The 19,497-nt window shown below is 40.4% G+C and overlaps 1 protein-coding gene across 4 annotated transcripts in view; it reads right to left on the bottom strand.

Moving 5' to 3' along the window:
• Positions 1-19,497, bottom strand: part of LOC119500190 (inactive dipeptidyl peptidase 10-like) — a 235,965-nt gene that overhangs the window by 44,651 nt on the left and 171,817 nt on the right. For all 4 annotated transcript variants that reach the window (XR_005209574.1, XR_005209575.1, XM_037789794.1 and 1 more), the window contains exons 6-9: positions 11,023-11,075; positions 7,402-7,483; positions 1,528-1,648; positions 536-690 (exon numbers count right to left, since the gene is read on the bottom strand). Coding sequence is in view for 2 of the 4 variants with exons in the window: in XM_037789794.1 (XP_037645722.1) it covers positions 536-690; positions 1,528-1,648; positions 7,402-7,483; positions 11,023-11,075 (411 nt within the window). In the remaining 2 variants the exon portion in view is untranslated. The remainder of the gene's footprint in view (positions 1-535; positions 691-1,527; positions 1,649-7,401; positions 7,484-11,022; positions 11,076-19,497) is intronic.

Raw genomic sequence — 19,497 nt, 5'->3', positions numbered from 1 at the left:
GCATGATCACTGCGGTGTGTATGTCACTCCGTTCAAGCGAGGCTGCTGTCAGTGGGGAAAATTGTGTCCTGCTTCTTTTACAATGTACAGGCTCCCCGTGGATCGTGGCGGCTTTACACAGACTCTGAGAGACTGACAACAAAACCTGTTTTTCTCTTAGCTCGCTGATTTCAAACTGAGTTGAAAATGTCAAACTGGGATATGAAGTTGTTACAATACTAGAATCACAAATATTGCAATTAGTGCAATAGCCTATATGTTTTTTTTGTAGAGAACAGGTATAACATTTCATACTGGTCTTGTTCAGGTGTATTTGCCTTTGGATTATCCTATGGACATGTTTTGTTGGAAGACAAACTGGGTTCACAAAATAATTTTAAAATTAAAAAAAACAACATACCCCAACAGGGTAACAGGGACAACCCATAACTTGTTCATCATATTTGCCTGGAAGAATGGCTAATGGTCATGTATCCAGTGTGTAAACTGTGCAGTGATATTATGGCATGGTGTGTGTCTTCTAAACAATGTTTACCTTAGGGTATGGATAGTGTTTTCCTTTGGGGTATGTCATGCCGGTGAAGCGGGGTAACGCCATGTTGGGCACCAGACTGTCATTAAGGACCAGGAAGGCCAACCTCTCTCCGTCAGGTGACCACCAGTGGGCCACATGGGTCTGAAGGATCTCCTCTGTTTGGAAGGAGACACAAGATGAGCAACATTCTTCTACAAATCAATCTTGACATTTAAGGATCAGAAAGTATGATGTTTACCGTCTTATAAAACAAAATAACTAGGGCTCACTCGATAAAATATTGAATCGCGATTATTCATATTTCCATAGTTAACCGTGATTAATCGCAAACTAATCATACATTTTTTTTTTCTCATGTAGTCCTTAATGGTTATACACTAAAACATGCTTCACATACAGACACAGAAGCAAACACGTTGAAGTGGTAAAGTTAAAATGACAAAAGAAGTAATAAATGAAGTTCTAACTTTGGGGTCAACCATTACTGATTGCTACATTGTTATACTTCACACATAGAATTCAAAATAAAAGGAAAAAAAAAAGAAGGCGAGACAACAATGCAGTTATTGCCGTCGCTTGTAAGATTTACATAATATTCTTTTCTCCTGAGAGATTGGTCTAAGTCGCTCAGTGCATGCAGTTTGTGTTTACTTAAAGCACATAAACGACTCCTCTACACCCAGTGGGGCGATATCTGCACTAGAACAAACACTATGAATATTTAATCATTGCCTTTTACAAGGTCATGTTTCTCAACACGGACATTTACAGTTTAATGAGACAGTCTGCAAACACTTTGGAAATTAAGTTCGATATTATCTTCTGTATCTGTGCAATAAAACCCCACCGTGGCGGTGCAGTTTCCTCAACACGTCATTATATGACATCAAGTTTGCCATTGAGATTCTGGCATGGTTTTCTTCAAAAAGCTACCAGGAAAAAGTCTGAACGGCACGCTTTGACTAGTTTTGCCCTTAGACTGAATGATGTACCTTCATAGAGCCAGTCAGCGATCCCATTGAAGACGATCCCTTCCTTCCCCGAGGATGTCAGCCTGAGGGAGTTACTCTTGACATCTGATTGGTAGTAGATGTTATTTTCAAATATGTAGATCTGTAGAGAGGAAGCACACACAGTCACGACTTAAATATTATATCGTGAGGAATAGAGAAATGCTGCGAAAGAGGAGCACCGGCGCACGGCTCCAAAAGTTTCAAGTATGTGCCAGATTTCAGGCTTCACAACTTTAGCACACATCCACTGGATTAAGAATTATTACATTAAATACACACAGTATCTGCTCAAGCTTCCAAACTATTCTTTTAGGATTAAAAGGTGCAAGGCAGTATCAGTAAATCCATCAAGTGATTAACTCTAATGTACTGTAAACTTTGTGGAAGTAAATGTGTTACTCCTCCAAAGCAGTAAGCAGCAAATTAAAATCCCAAACCCAGAACCCTCTACCTGAAGGGTATTCAAAGTCTGACACTGCGGATATTGCGAGCTTTATGTCTCCTTCACTCACGCTGAAGAACTTCCCAAACCAATGACATGTTGTGTGTGTGGCTTTAACGTTACTGTTGGTGCCGCTGTGTGCCGACGTTAACTATCTGGAGGCACACGTATGTAAATGTGATTGGCAACAAATCTGAAATATGACACTGACACTTGGTTTGGCCACTGCCCTGCACCTTTAGGAGACTAGCAGCAGGTACTGGGTCTATTCGGTCCAATGGGAGAAGTGAAGGTGAGCACAGATTATCACCGATCTTCACAAGAAGGAGGAAGAGAGTTGGTGACATGGGCTCGGGCGACTGCTATAATCCGTCAAATCTGTGGAAAAGTTGCGGTGATTGGAAAAATTTGCAAGGTCACGCAAAAATTACAGGGATTGGTTGAATTTGGGTGAATTGTTGCAGTCACAACATCACCACTTCCTGGAGGGACTGGTATCTGTTTGCAATATGCCCATGGATTTACAGTCAGCGATCACTGGATGACTTCAATATTGAAGAAAACTGAGAGTGAAGAGTGCTACTGACATTTCCCTGTAGAAAAAAACAACGCTGGCCTTAGCTGACACACGACACAAAATGCAAATCCAACTAGTCAAACAAACATCTGTCAACGTTACGCAGACAAAAGCCTGTCTAAGAAACAGAATATTCCTTCGGCCTTTCCAAAAAAGGCAGAGGTCTGTGGTCTTATGCGATCTTCCACAACAATTCATGAGCAAGAGGCCTCTTTTTGCACTGACGCAACCTCACAGTCTGCAGGGCCTTCTGCTGTCTGGCTATCTGGCATCAAGATATCATCAGTCCAGAAGGCAGTCTATGCATGTGCTAAAAGGTTCAGAGAAATGATTATCTACCAGCCGACTGCGAGAACCAAGTTCTATTCGGAAAATGGGAGTGCTCATTACTACAACTGTGGGGCGATTATAATCAGCCATTTGAGGTTTTATTGCTGCAGGTTTGATCAAATTATAGAAGTGTTTCAGAGATCTGGGCCTGGGAAATAGGACATTTAGATATTGTTTTTCTTATATATGCTGCCACCACAAAGAAAGTGAGATTTATTACATTATATCTAGATGACATTGCTTTAAGTTAAAACAGTAATAACAACCAAGTAACTTTGGAAAAAAAATGTTTTGTGAATGTAAAGTAGTTCCTTTTCAACTATATTTGAAAATTATGCTGCGTTCACACCAAATGCAAAGCAAATGTTCGCCTCATGTGAGTTTGACCGCAGGATCAATTGTGTTCATTCGCATCACTCGCAATAGACGTGCCGGAGAGGAGGAGGGGCTTACCTTCATGTAGATACCAACAACGTTTCATCAACCATGGCCATAAGAACCACTATTGCTGCTTTGTACATGTTGTGGAAGTCCCAGATACATCGTCATAACATCATCTGGCAGCGCTCTATTCACTATAATTCAATGTAAGCAAGCTATACGTTGCTACAGCGGTATGAACCCAAAATAAACAGATCGTGCTGTGATTTAGTTGCAATAAACGAATCCACGAGATGCTAAAATAACTACATACAATCGTAATTCATGCTTTGTCAGGTCTGTCTGCAAGATGACAAGCAAACAACTTTTAAAATGCTCGTTTTCTGAATGGAGTTTGGATTAATCGGTGCCAGGCTATGCGAACATTGTAGCTGCTAACGATAACATCATCGATGGCAGTGACGTTGCTGTTCATACCATAGACACATATATCTATACAAAGAGTTTTGTCCAGTCTCTGTACAAATATGAGGTACTATAGTAGCTCTGGGTGTCCACAGACGGCTACAATATTTTTTTCCTCCATTTTTGAGGGGAGGCAATTAAGTAAACCCTTATTTTTAAAACCCTTAGTCCGGCCCCGATTGCCAAACCACGCTTAAAAAAAATGTCACTCCTTCTCAAGTCAAGTCAAGTCTGAACACACAGACATGAAAAACATATTTTAAGATTAAGTGGGACTTACACTCTCCAATATCTCTGATACCTTTATCACCATTCAAATTAAACATCCATAGAGCTGCTTACAAATCATAAAAAAAAGCTCCCTAGAATCATCATGTTTTTAAGTTTTCTTCAGTATCAAAGTAATCCAGTGATAGCTGTCTGTACATCCATGTGGATATTGCAAATAGGAACTTCTAATGGCTAATTTGGCATCATTTTAATGTGTGAATTTGTCAGTGTAAACAAATATGGGCTAAAAAATGGGGCTCGAGTTGTACAACGCTACTAACTGAATTCATTATAATTCATGTTTGCATAGGGTGCGATCTTATCTGGGAGCCAACATTGTCAGACTCCCTGATATGCAGTCACAAATGATCAAAGACATTTAAATAACACCTAATTAGGAAACTTGCGACTTGTTGCCATGTGTGTCCAATGCATTGCTTAAGACGTAATGAAAGAATGGCCCTAATTCATATTCCAAACGTAACTTTCTGGCATCCTAATAAGAATACACAAATTCCCAAAGAATTGTTATGTACACACGTTATGTCACTGTTTCCAAAGATGCACTTCAGGCTAATGATGCTGCGCATGCTACTCGAGAGCTAGAAAGCCTTCACATCTGTCTATGTCCCACCTCCTTATCACCATAATGACTTCCTAATGGAGTCCTGTTTGATTTATGCTCAAATATTACACGCTGAAATTTGCAAATGTGGACAAGGCAGCTCCACTGTGCTTTAGCCTTTTAGATGTCAACAAAAAAATCCTCCCCATCTGTCCGTAATAGATAAAAAAAAAAGGTATGATGGGAGAAAATTTGCATCTAATTAGGCTCCCCCAAAAATTGAAGTACACTATGAATAGAGCGGGTAATTCTAATTCGAAGCGCATGGCACTAAAAACACTTTTTTTTTGTGTGTCCTCACAGTTCAACTACACATGCGGTAAAAGCAGGAACACACTCATGTCATCCAGGCCTGGAGGTCGGCATTAATTCATATTTTGTTGGCTCCACACCCACAGAGCCTTCAAATTACTGAGTTTTATTTTTCTAAAGAAATTCTGATGCCAGATAAAGACCGTTGGACTCAACAACAAATATGCTGGAGTTGAAGGCTACATTACAAACTAATGATTTTCTGTGCTCGCCGATTTAATTACGTTATAAAAGGGAAAGCAGGGGCAGCATGGCGGTGTAGTGGTTAGCATTGTCGCTTCACAGCAGGTTCGAATCCGGCTTGGAGCCCCTCTGTGTTTGCATATTCTCCCCGTGTTAGCGTGGGTTTTCTCCGGCTTCCACCCACAGTCCAAAGACATGCAAGTTGGGTTCATTGTTGACTCTAAATTGCCCGTAAGTGTGAATTTGAGTGTGAATGGTTGTCTGTCTCTATATGTCAGCCCTTTGATAGTCCGGCAACCTGTCCAGGGTGTACCCTGCCTTCTCCCAATGTCAGGTGGGATTGGCTCCAGCCTCCCGCTAGCCTGAACAGGATAAATGTTTACAGATAATGAATGGATACAAGGAAAGCATGTGCTTTGATTAAATGTGTTTATTAATTAATTGGTTGGAATCGGTCGGTCTGGAAAACATGTTGGCATTGTACTTTTCTGCAAACCATGGATTTGCTGAATGTCGACATTTTTTGCATTTGGTCAGAGCAAGTGAAGTAGAACAGCGAGCGACCGTTATTGAAAGTTACATGGTATAATAAGGAGTATAACAAGGAAGAAAGTCCACTACGGGCGAATGGGAGGGTCAAATAAACACAGAACTATCACCCAGGAGACTGCCGTTCGTGTCCCGTGTGAAACCGGAAGTCAACGTTGATTTTACACTTCTTATGTAACGTTGCTTAAGAAAGTCTGTTAAGGGTAGTTGTTATTTATTTATATTGTGACGTTCAGTGCTCGAAGGGCATACCGTGACTTTTTCTTGCGCACCGGCACTTCTCACAAGCTGCCGGTACTCTTCTCTGCTGCACCTCATAAGCGTATGAGCATAAAAAATAATGTGGAGAGCATCTGGACGAGCCGACGAAAGACACAGGGGGGGTGGGGGGGGTGGGGGGGTGGCGGGGAACGAGGGTGCTGTAATTTATCAATACAGTGTTCACGTCCTTTTTGTAAAATAATTAGTGAACTGTGTCAGAACATTTTTAAAGTATAAAATATAATTAATGAAACATACGTTTTCTGAATCTGCTCTTTTGATTTATAGAATATCATTTTACAGGGGAAAGATTTCCAGAAGAATTGAATGTTCAGACGAAGGCTGATAAATAATGTTCATGGGGCAGGACCCCCAAACTCAATATCTCCTAGTATCTTTTATTCCCTGTATGAATTCAGAATGAGTCTCTGTATAATATGTATGAGCTTCCTGACTGGGACTCTGCTCCTAAAACCTGAATGAACAGCTCACACACCTCAGCTCTGCATGTGTACCTGCCTGTCTGGCTAGCTGGCTGCTGTTGATTCCAGCCTATAGACATCCTATAATATATTATAGAGTGATGCTACAAATAACACAGGAAAGCCCTTTAACTATTAACACTATATACAAACACACCACCTTAACCCTATAATGTTCCAGTTGGAATATTATTGGAGTATTATAGGCCTACTATAGGAGATGCATAGCCCAAGTATAACAATAGTAATAAAACCACAGCTGATTATGACTGACACAGTATAACATGCTTAAAGAAATAATGAATATACAGGAATAAGTCACAAGAGATTGCTGATATGTCAACATGTGAATAAGAGAGAACTGGCACTTGTTTTTTTCCACTTAAAGCACTGGTTATGTTATTATTTTAACACAAACCATAATTTTTTTTCTGACTTTAAAGGTTCTCTATGCAATATCCAGAACATTAATATAGCAGCAAACATCTATTGTCTATGTAAAGATATAGAGGAATCATGTGTACCTGAGCAGAGAATGAAACCACTGTGCTTTGTTTAGGTATTGTGCGTTTCTGCAAGCCTGACAAGAGGCTGATATGAAATGTATTTATGAAACGTATTCTCAGTTCACAAACATCGACATTCAATGTATCCCGTGGTTTGCAGAAACGTAAAATGCCAAAATTTTTTTCTGGCGACTGGGTTGTAACTGCAGTCAGACATCATTGTGGAAAATTATGTGCTTTTCATCACAGTAACCTTGAAACCTTGCATCCTTGAAAATAAACATGCTTTCACAATGACTTAATTACTGTAAGCTTCAGGTGTGACACATAAATAAGTAAATGTATAGAAAATAAAACATGTGAGTTCAAACTTAAACTCACCCTGAAATGCAATAAAGCTAATGCAGGCAAAGTAAGGTGGTGCTGAAAGGCAGGGAGAGGCTGTGGAGTGTTTTTCTGTGTGTTCTCACCAGTTGTTGGCCTTGAACTCCCCAGGCAGCGTACTGCAGGACCGAGTTCACCACCTCAGGAGGGTCCAGCTCCCAAACCTCCCTAAAAACAAGACAACAAGCAATGTCATCACAAACATCTAGTGGTGGTGGTCATGGGCCGCTTGAAGGCCCACAAAATGATTTTAACAATAAGTCTGTTTTCAAACTAAAATGCTGGTGCAGGTTCTGAAATGTGAGAATTTCTTGGTCTCACATTATAGTAAATTGAATATGTTTGGGTTTTGGACTGTTAGACAGACAAAACAAGACGTTAAATTGGGCTCGTTTTACAGTTTTCTGATGTTTCATAGACCAAACGATTAATCAAGAAAATAATCAGCAGATTAATCAATAATAAAAATAGTTAGTTGCAGCCTTAAAACAAACATACAACAATATATATAATATAAATACAGCAATGCCTTTTAATACTAGCTAAGACCTCATATTAAAAACAAGAAGCGTGCGGTTACTGAGTATATATTAACAGGCAAACCCATGTGAAAGCAAGACTCGGTCAAAACCTAGTTTATGGAATGGGAATGTGACGTTACCGACAGCAAGTCGGACATTTTTGGAGGATAAAGGGTAAGAGTGCTATCCGCTGGCTGTTTACTGCAAGTGTCAAAAGCTAACACAAAACACTGCACAGTGAATGAGATTCAAAAGCCGAATTGTAGTTTATATAGTATACAGTCAGACTCAAAGGTAGGCTAACGTTATGGGTTTCATTTTGTAAGATACCGGTAGATTAAATATGCAGTATTGGCCGACGTTTTCTTAGTATTCCGTTAGCATAACATTTGCTGTCTTTGTTAGGATGATTGTGTAGGCATTGATGTTGACATTTGGCTTGTAGATCTTAATGTCGTATATCTACCCGTTTGTAAACTGGACATCGGCCTCTAAAGATTTATTACATATTTTGAACTGCTGAGAGGTGTTCACTAACGCCAAAACACATCAGTGACTGTCATGGGTGGCAGGCTGTCAAGGTCCTCCTAACTCTTAAGGATGGATATCATTAAATAACTTCAGTTTTGTAATATATGGCCCCCTTGCCTCTGTCAGCTTCTCTTCATATGGGTATTTGTCTTTTGCACATACTTTATACATTTCTTATGATGAACAATTGACAGATGAATAGACCGGTGACAGACAATGACAGTCTAACGTAGCTCCGTAAGCTACCATCCAAAAATGGCGACGCGCCTCAGAATGCTCTGCGATTCCCATTCCCTACATGAGTAGTCTGTGAAATTGTGGCTAAATTGTTACACAAATAGTCAGTGGTCATGTCTATAATGTTAAATCCAGCAGTACATGTCCACCAGGTCCGGCGAGGACACTAGGGGACGCGCTGCTCCACTCAACTGGCCGTTCTAGCGGTGATGTACCCTAGCATTGAATGCACCTGATTGGTCCATGGTTTTCTGCTTGCCATTTCAAACATGAAACAACATTACGGCCTGCTCGTAAACTTTCTGTTATTCCGTCTAAACAATCCACCAAAATCTACTTCTGAAAACATTTTAAGAAATAGTCTATGGCACTGCTGAATCTCGTTTCATTTTAGAACAAGATCGCCTAGTTTGACAGCTTGGTTAAAGTTTCATGAGCCGACGTGACGCGCTGGACGGGCTCATTTGCATAACAGACTGTTCTCGCCTTTTCGTTTTGAAGGAAAGTGAGGAAACTCCAACACTTGGCCGACAATTGTCACTCACTCACTGACAGACTTTTGGGGCCGTCTGCGGTCCAGCCAAAAAGAGTTGTTGAAATCGCCAGTTTTTCCCTGTGTTATAACACATGCTGTGTCAGTTTCTTTTGGTCCAACAAATTCAAATGAGCATAAGTTGGCGACATACCCAGAGTCTGATATCAGCACAGAGATGACGAAGATAAAAAGGACATGCCAGAATGATGCCCCAAAATGGCTCAACATCTTAAGAATGTATCACAAAGCATCCTAAAATAACACTCATGTTCATGAAAGGACAAATCCCATTAGCCATATAAAGATTTAATCCTCTCCGATTAGTAGTGGGAATCCTGCCCGTCACCGTGACTGACGGGACTGGCAGGATGTCTGCATACCAGCATGTCTGGGATCAGCACTTTGGACGGCGATTGTGATACTCTGTGCAAGATGTTTCTAAAGATCCACCTGTAGAGCAGCAGGATGCTACAGACTGTAGGCTGATCTACTGATAGTCTTCAACCTTTATCATGAGTGAGCATGCATCTATTTTACATTGCTGAAGATTTCAGTTCATCAGCCTTATGATCCAGAACCCTGCAGTCACAGACAGTCACAGTCACACTATGTAAAAATGAAATGGAGATACAGTAAGTGAGCCAACATTATCTTTGAAATTGATTTTCATGATGACACAAAGTGAGGGAACTTCCCTGTAGAAGAGGTTATAAAACGGTGATGTCCATTGCAAATAAATGTCCATACATCCACTTAGGAATCAGATGTCTGTACATCCATGTACATTGAAAACAGGAACTGCTAATTGCTAATTCAGCATAAGTTATATCAGGGGTCTCCAGCAAGTTGAATTAGCTCGCTGCCCGTTTCTGAGTGGCTCGCTAAAGGTTAAAAAAAATAAGTACATAAACTTGATAACACAAAGTCACTTTGTAAACCTGTTTTAATTTCTATCCAATCAAATTGACAGACATCTTGCTCCCTTCTGACACAAAATTACTTTTTTAATTGACAAAATACATTGTCAATTAAATAAGTTACGCTGCTTCCAAGTTTGGTTACATAAGTGCATTGGTGTAGAAGGGGACAGTGCCTCCATAATATTACGCCTGAGCCCCCTCTAGCCTCCCTAACTGTGGCACATATTTTCGTAAATTTTTCACCTCAGATTTATCCCCAGAGAGGGGAAATTGCACCAAGCACATACCAGATTTGAAAATGACCGCAGAAAAAATGTATGTGTCTCATTTGTGGTGCGAGTGTGTCAGTCTGTAAGAGATGTAACCATGACTGCAGCGGCTGAAACGGTATTAAAGGACATAAAAGTAAAACAGAAATTATATCTTCTATTGGTGGTGTACAACTTGGTGCTTTGAGTTGCTCTCCGACACTTTCATTTTGTCAAATTAGCTCTCAGGGGAAAAAAAGGTTGGAGACACCTGAATTACATAATGGCAACTATGACTAAAATGTCTCAATTTTGTCTGAGGATTCGCCCACAGTGTCAGACTTTGAGACCCCTGCTCTATAGCACCGACATTGGACATGGCCATTCTGCACAGATTCATCCACCAAATGTATGTTTTAAAAATCCAGTCACTACTTGGCCCCCATAGGGTACATGTGGCTGCAGCCTATAGGTCAGCTGGAGCAGAGAGACCAGCTGAGAAAGACCCACCTCTTCTTCATACATGTCGCAACATGTGAAGCAGTGATAACAATACTTTCATTGCACTTAGCCTTTACTGACAGTATCTGTGTTGTACAGTTTTGCAAACCAGGTAGGCTCACAACTACGTTTTCTCCCTGATGAGAAGCATGTTTTTTTTTTTTACCCCACACGTTGCCTCACAGCAGCTGCTGAAGAGGACAAAAACACTTACCGTGTGTGAATATTGTAGATGCTGTAGGAGGCCATGTAGGAGTGGCGGTAAACCTGCAGCAAAACAAAGACAGAGAGAGAGAGAGAGATTAAAAGATGACTGTCTGAAACATTAACGAGAGAAGCAGCACTGCCACGGATAATGACATCATGACAAAAAAAATGAAAAGGAAGAAAGCATCAGACAAAACAGACTGCTGGCTGTTCTCAGTGATAGAATCTGTAGACAATGCAATTTGCATGGGTGACAGCTGTGGGACGAGACATTTTAATTCCATCTAAGAAACCCATCATCGGCGAATGCCTCAGTGTTGAAAGCCGGGGAGAGACGAGGAGAGAGAAAGAAGGAGGTAGAGAGAGAGAGAGAGATGCATTCAAAGTGACAGAGGGGTGCATGTAAAGCTGTCTGAAACCCCCTCTGGAGAAGCTGTGGCTGACATGATAATAGACCTCTGACCGCGGCTGCTGATCGGGCACATAAGCAGGCCATATTTTTGCATTTCATCATGAAGATGACACTCATGTATTCAGCTCTGATACAACACAGGGGAATCTATTACAAGAGAAGAGTTTGTACTGCTAATGTAAAAACTCAGAGGCACACTTGACTGACAATGAGTGTAAGCTGGGCCATAATTATACGTCCATCATCAAAGTAACTTCAATTGTGTCATGAGGACAATGTGTGTACATTCAATGGTGATGGTTTCTTTTTCTGATATCTGGGCACGAGTGGCTATAAAGCTTGGTCAACCCTCAAGAGTCCAGGTTCATTTTGGTTCATTTCTGCAGACTTTCTATGCATTCATGTTTGTCTTTATCACCTTTTAAATGGTCGTTACCCCACATGCTTGGTGACCTTCTTTCAGCACAAACAGAGCTATAAGTCTGACTTTTCATTTTATGTAAATACAAGAAAAAATGACAAAGCGCCTATAAGAATTTATTTATTTCACTCATAATATTATTATAGTATAGTTCAAGGTTGTAGGTTTTTACTTGTCATGCACACAAGTTCATCAAGAATGATAGAAAACTTTTTTTCAAAGCTAATGTGATAACGCGTTAACGCAAATTTGTTTTAGCGGCACTCATTTCTTGAACGCATTAATGCAACATGCGATTTTTATGTTGTAGCAGGCTCAGTAATGCTACAGTGAAGATACTGGTATCATATGAAACTAGACAAACCTAAGGAATCCATTGGTACCAACCATGTCATACTAGCTTTTCGCCAAGGACGTTGAATAACGCTCCAAACCTGTGCTAAATTTTGGTGAGGAAAAACTGTCATGGCCATTTTCAAAGGGGTCCCTTGACCTCTGACCTCAAGATATGTGAATGAAAATGGGTTCTACGGGTACCCACAAGTCTCCCCTTTAGAGACACGCCCACTTTATGATATATTCACTTGCAGTTTGGGGCCAGTCATAGTCAAGTCAGCATACTGACAGCTGTTGATGCCTGTCGGGCTGCAGTTTGCCATGTTATGATTTTAGCATATTCTTTTATATTAAAAGCAGTACCTGTGAGGGTTTCTGGACAATATTTGTCATTGTTTTGTGTTGTTAATTGATTTCTAATAATAAATATACATACTTTTGCATAAAGCAAGCATATTTATCCACTCTAATGTTGATAGGAATGTTTTAAAAACTTGACCAATCTCCCTTTAAGGTACATTTTGAACAGATACAAAATGTGTCATTAATTTGTGATTAATCACGATTAATCATGGACAATCAAGTGATTAGTTGTGTAAATATTTTAATTGATTGACAGCCCTTGCTAAATGTCAAATGTAAGCAGCTGGTTATTTCAATAAGAGAGACACAACAAAAGTGTAAACTATATATTAATATATTGTGTACCTGTGCATTCACAAAGATATGAGCAGAAATTTATAAAGCCTCTGAGCATGCTGTCAGATTTAAACGGCCCCAGCAGGGCATGTGTAGCCTACCAAACAGGAACAGAGGACAGTCCAGGGAAACAGCTATCAGCGCCTTTTCATTTTACCGAGGCTGTTACGACAAGAAGTATTGCACACCCCAATGGCACAAATGAGAGCTTTAAGTGCTCCCTGGTACACCTTGAGGGGGTCAGCCAGAGGCTACAAGAGCTCTGCATCATCTTGAAGGTGTTGTCCAAGAGTTCATTTTGGACCATTCCTTCAGGCTGTCCAGCCCAACCGAAGCTAAGCCTTTGTGTGTAAGTGTGTGTGTGTGTGTGTGTGTGTGTATTATGCCTGCTGGCAGCTTCATGCTGCCCCCCCAGAACACACTGGCAAGAACATGACTTGACTTCCTCAATATCTGTATGACTTGGCTATTGCCATCCATTTTACAGACAGCGCTCATCACATATCTTATGAAACGTATTTCCCCCTGTGCCTGACACACATATTGAAAGCTAAAACCCAGAAGTAAATTCCAGCATTTTTCTGTCACTATACATCACTGATATTTATAGTGATGTATATTTTTGAGAAACTGCTTTCAGATTTGTTAAAACTGGCTACTCCTGAAGTTACTATTATAACTTAAGTTCATAGATGAGTGTGTTTGACAGGTGTCTTTGTCACGTAAGCAATGTTATGTGCATAAAAATTGAGCAGCAGATTAACTGTTAGTCACATTAGCTAATAAGGAAACAGATGGCCCTCACTGTGTGGGACGAACTTGAACCCATATCGATATGAGAGACATCAGTAGCAGCTCCTTATATTTATGATTTTTTTTCTCAGCAAGGAAAATTATTCACCAGGTGTCTATATTCAGATGTTGCCAAAGTTGAGTTGCAAAAGGTTGCATGCGGATACATTCTATTATTTTTAGGTATGTAAACACCTCAGCAGGGACAGTAAAGGTACCTGTATTTGCCTTACTGCACTACTGTGTGTGACACAAGTTGTCAGATGGTAGAAACTGGCCCCATTTACTGTAATAATATTCACAGGGAAATGATGAATTGGCCTTCGTTGGTAACGGCCCGGTGCATTGCTTCCGCCGTTCAATATGGCGATGGATGGTCAAGTCAGGGCTGCTCAGTGGTGCAGTGGTTAGCACTGTCGCATCACGGCAAGAGGGTCGCAGGTTCAAACCCTGCTTGGGGCCCTTCTGTGTGGAGTTTGCATGTTCTGTGTGTTTTCTCCGGGTTCTCCGGTTCCCTCCCACAGTCCAAAGATATGCAAGTTAGGTAAATTGTTGACTCAAAATTGAGTGGTTGTCTGTCTCGATGTGTCAGTACTGTGATAGCCTGGCGACCTGTCCAGGGTGTGCCAAACGTCCGCTGGGATCAGCTCCAGCCCTACCCTGCGACCCCGAATGACATAAGCGGTTTCAGATAATGGATGAATAGATGGCAAAGTCACTGCAGGACCTCAGTTGGTAAAGTTTGGCAACTTTAGCAATGTAGAAATGACTTACAGCAGAAATATGTTTTATGATAATAATGGTACAAATGCCTATGTATAATGTGAAAAGTGTCGTTCATAGTGATGAACTCAGAGAGAATTACCAGCCGATTCTGCCGTTCACTTCGGCTCTATGGAGAATATCCAACCCTGTCTCCTAAAAATTACGTTCCCATACAACAAAATTGCATTGTGGATTACTTTACGAAGGATTACGTTAGTTTTTTACGCATAACAAATATGGAGGTCCACGTGAGGAGGAAGTTGAGATGGTGAATGGATGGATCAAACAAACACTGGCTTTTCTGCCAGGAGACTGCTGTTCGTGTCCCGTGTGAAACTAAAAGTCAGTTTTTTAATTTTAGTATTTTTAATCTATGTCTGTAGCTTAATAACGTAACAAATATAATAATTTAGTCAAACCTAAACTATTGTACACTACCTGCTCAGCAACAGACACAGCAAACAGACAAAGTTAATGACTATCTGCTGAACATAGTGGAGCATTTAGAAGCTAAAGAGACAGATATTTTTGTTGGGAGTTGACGTTATAGAAGTAACTACAGTATGCGGCACTCCCCTTAAATGTGACATATTCAGTGTTCCAGTGTTAATGGTATCTAACCCCTACAGAGTATATTATTATCTTTTTTCCTCCAAATTACTAGTTTAAAAATCTAAACAGATGTTAATGAGGCTTACGGCAGTTATAAAGACATTATACAAAGACTACAATAAGGCTTTGGATTCCAGCCTAAGCACCCATGAACGGCCCATAACTATAAGCTGGAACATCAATAATAGAGACTCTTGTTCATAGGGAAAGTAAATTACTGTTTAGAGAGGAGAGGATTCACCGAGCTCGAAGTGACTCATATCGACTTTACGTATGCAGAGTGTAACTTCTCTGTACATACTGAATGTACTGAAGTTGACACAGGGGTTGAGTGTGCTCAATATAAATTTGCAGGCGTTATTACACATATTTCTCTGTGTTGTAGAGAACTGTGCCTGGGAGCAAAAAGTGATTCTCCAAGGTGCTCAGACACATTTCTCAAACTCTGACATGCTGAAACTTCCTAATTTTCCACCATGAAATTGAAAAACCCTCCACGGGCCCCAAATGAGCCCTCAAATGAACTTTTCAGCAATACCCCATTAAATGAGGTGTAAAGCTCACATGGGTACGGTGACCTTTGTTGCCGGCTCGATGATAAAACAAAAAAGGTTGTGACATTTTCAGCACTCAAATACAACAGTGGCTGTGAAGATGGATTTAATGTCCTAAACTAAAAGCATGGGTGCCAATACAGGAAAATGTTATTAATATTACAAAGTTGATCTTTGAAGTCACATATTGACCACCACAATATGACAACCAGGTTTGGGGCACAGTCTCTAAATTAGTCTTTCAGAAAAGTTGTTTAGGCCACCTTAAAACCTGCAGTATGCAGAATATTATTGGCATCACTGGGCAAAAATTCCATAATAACCTTTCAGCATATTGTAATTTAAGTGTTGTGAGAGGAAACTAAACTTCTGCACCTCCTCATGGCTGTTTTCAGGCTTTAAAGAATCTAGCCCATGACGGGAGAGTTTGCCCAATCACAGGTCATTTCAGAGAGAGTGTTCCTATTGACTGTTCATTCAACGGAGGCAGCTGTCAAAAACTCGCAAACTCGGATCAAATGGTCAAACTAGGCAGCGCTGATCAAATATGAATCAATATTCTGTTACTGTAATGCCTATTTCTCTCCTCAAATGTTTTCAGAATCATCTTGTAGTGTACTGTTTAGTTGTAAAATGAGAATCTGTATTCTAATTCATCCGCTTGTTTTTTAGTCAATTTCTTTGATGCAGATTCTCCTGATACAGCTAAACTGGCTAATGGGGAGGCTTTTTTTCAGATGGAACGGATGGAATGATTCCTCAAGAACATTTGTCTGTATCTTTCCTATACAGGTCTGACCCCAGTGTCCTGCCCTCACGTTTTACAAGAACGTCCAAAAAAACTGATTTGCTGTACATCGTGATTAATTGTCAATTTTAAATGTTCATGGCAGCGATTGAGATACTCATAAAACTGCAATAAACTGTCCACAGGACCATCATAGATCATGAAAATGTCATCCACACAGCGTTTCCATAGTTTGATGTCGTCATGGAAGGAATTATTCGAGGAGAAGACATCATTATTTTCAAAATAGGCTACATTTAGGGAACTGATATTAGGAGACATTTCGCTACCCATAGCAGTACCTTTGCATTGCCTGTACAATGGGGATATTTTCTCAAATATAAAGAAGACAATTTAAGAAAAAACTATCTCAGCCAGTCATCTTAAAAATACATAATTCCCAGATCCTTAAGCCCGGCGGGGAGTCCATTTAGGGCTGGCGTGCTTGCAATACACTGGCGGCTGTGGTGGTTCCAAGGGGTGGCTAAAAAATGCCTTGCCATCCCATCTGCCAACCCAGACAATCAAACTTAAAACATATATAAATGAAAAGCTGTGGCTGGTCAGAAATTTACATGAGCAAATCTCTGATGTCCAACTGCAATTGAACTCAGCAAGAGATGACGCTCCCCGTCCTACAGTGTGGCGCCAGGAGCCTGCAGCAGGCGCCCGGCAGCAGCTCTGTTTACTCCGGGCCCCAGCAGCTCCCAGCCACACACAACATCTGCTGATGGCTTTTTTTCCTGCTAAATGTGTGTGTGTGTAGGGTTGCCAACTTATAGTAGAAATACAGAACAGCCACAGATGGATATTGGTCGGTTGTTTTGTTCAAGCGTTTTGTTTAGTGGGATTAAACCGGATAAAACCTGACAAACCCAAATATTCACCGGTGCTTATGAGTGTCTCCTTTGCCTGCAGCTACCAACATCTCTGAAACTGCTCATTGTGCAGACAAACATGTCCACATTTAATATCAGTGCAACATACAAATGCAGCCAGTTTAAAAGGCACTAAAATCATTCGCTCCAAGCCCCACACAAAAAGCCACACAAGTCAGCAATGCAGAGACAGTTCATTCAAAGCTTAATACCTGAGAGGTATGAACACATTTATCTAGATACATTCTAAAAAATAACATGTACATTTTTTTTAAATTTATATATATCATTTAATGATTTGTTATGGTCACATTTTAGGCTAAGTGATATCTGAATATTTGGAAATAAAACAATATATGAATTTCTAATGCCACCTTTTGGTATAATAATGTAATGTTTTTGAGTTAAATAACTTCATTTTGGGGGTTTTCCAAACAAATATTGATATATGTGATTGCGATTAACTCAGCATATACAGTATATTTCTGCCACCCTCTTTCTTCCCCATGAATATTTCTCTAGCTCCACCACTGACTGATGGAAACCCTGAGTCTCTCATTAAGGGTCTTTCCGCTAAAGTCAAACATGTTCTAAAATGAGTTCTCCTGCCCTTGATATTACACTTTGAACTCTTGACGATTTTAACAAAGTTAAACAATGATGAAATGATGAATGCGTTAGCAATTGAAAAACTACTGCTCCCATGATGTTCATCATACAACATTATAACTTCTCCTTTATCTATCCTTATCGTTGCCTCTTTCACTCCTTTGGGATTGTCTTTAAAAAAAGGTGAGTTAAGAAGAATATTTCATCATTTTGAAATAAATTACCATCCCTGTCTCTGCCCTGTCTATGTATAAAACTGTCTTATTAGAAAAATGTCTTCTGGAACAGAACCAAAGCTCTGGTTTGACTTCAGCTCACTGTAGACTCCAAAGACATATTATTGTATGACATAAAACGACAACATTGGAGTAACACAAAGAGAAAAAAAAAAACAGCACAGACAATTAAAGAGTGTCTTGGGAGTGTCACCACAGAGGAAGTGTAACTGAGTCCCCCCTGCCTTGCTTGGCATCAGCCCACTTATGAGCAAAGAGAAAATCGATAGCCTATTGGGAGTAGCTCCCTGGATGGATGTGTACAGTGGAAAACATGTCGGGCCAAATGGCTACCAAAGAATAACAAAGCTTTGGGCTATAGGGTATGAGCAGCTGTATAGCACACTGAAACCATCTGGTTACCGTGGCAATGTTGCCTCTAGGTACACTTACAGTTATGAAGCTTTGGGCTTTGAACAGGCCCATTTAGAGCCTTTGCACAAAAAACACCATTAGTCTGGTTCTAAGACAACTTAAGGAACTATTTCATCTCTAATCCATGGTCCAGGGTTGTAGTCTGAGATCAAAATTTCACACTTCAAAAGGCTGAAACTGCCTCACCCTGTGCTTTGATTTGGTCAAAACTTAAAGGAAAAAAACAGAAAAGAAAACTGCTCTCTAAGTCTAATTAAATAGGATATCTCAGACACTACTCGCATTTTCACACAAACAAAATAAACTAATTGGCTACGGCAATCTTAAAGGATAACTTCAGATTTTGATTTTTGGTTTTGATTTTGTAGCTCTGGGCCATGGATCTACCGGTTATGACAACACTGTACTCAATAGAATAACTGCTGAGATCTCAGAATGCGGTGACATCTATGCAGATAGGTCTAAAGGGGGAAGAAACATGAGCATTCATACGATCAGAGACGTCATAAACAAACCTTGTTAACCCAATTAGAAGAGAAAACAAAGGCAAACTATAAAATGATTTTCCAAACTTTCTGTTGTAAACATCCCTCACAGTTTACAGACTGACTTCCTGCTTTAACCTTTTCTGCACTTCATGCAGCAGTAGGCGAGATTGAGCTCGAGCAAATATGATTAAAAAAGGGGCCAATCAGAGCCGAGCTGGAGCCTTGCCATCTCTGAGCAGCTGTCAGTCACTTGCAAACTCCGCTCAAACGGTCAAACTAGGCAGCGCTGATCAAATATGAATCAATATTCTGTTGCTTTAATGCCTGTCCCTGCGTTCTGCGAAATCTTTGGTGAGTACACTTAAAAGTGGGGGGAGGGTTACTTGATTGATAGGTGTCTCATGCTAGCACACCCAGCTGAGGTGGTAGCCTCGAGTAACTTCTTGCCTAAGTTGGGATTTTCTGTTTCCATGCCAGTG

This window comes from Sebastes umbrosus, chromosome 13, assembly GCF_015220745.1.
Source record: "Sebastes umbrosus isolate fSebUmb1 chromosome 13, fSebUmb1.pri, whole genome shotgun sequence".
NCBI lineage: Eukaryota > Metazoa > Chordata > Actinopteri > Perciformes > Sebastidae > Sebastes > Sebastes umbrosus.
Note: the sequence above shows the minus strand (reverse complement) of the source record. Positions and strands in the feature narration are given on the sequence as shown.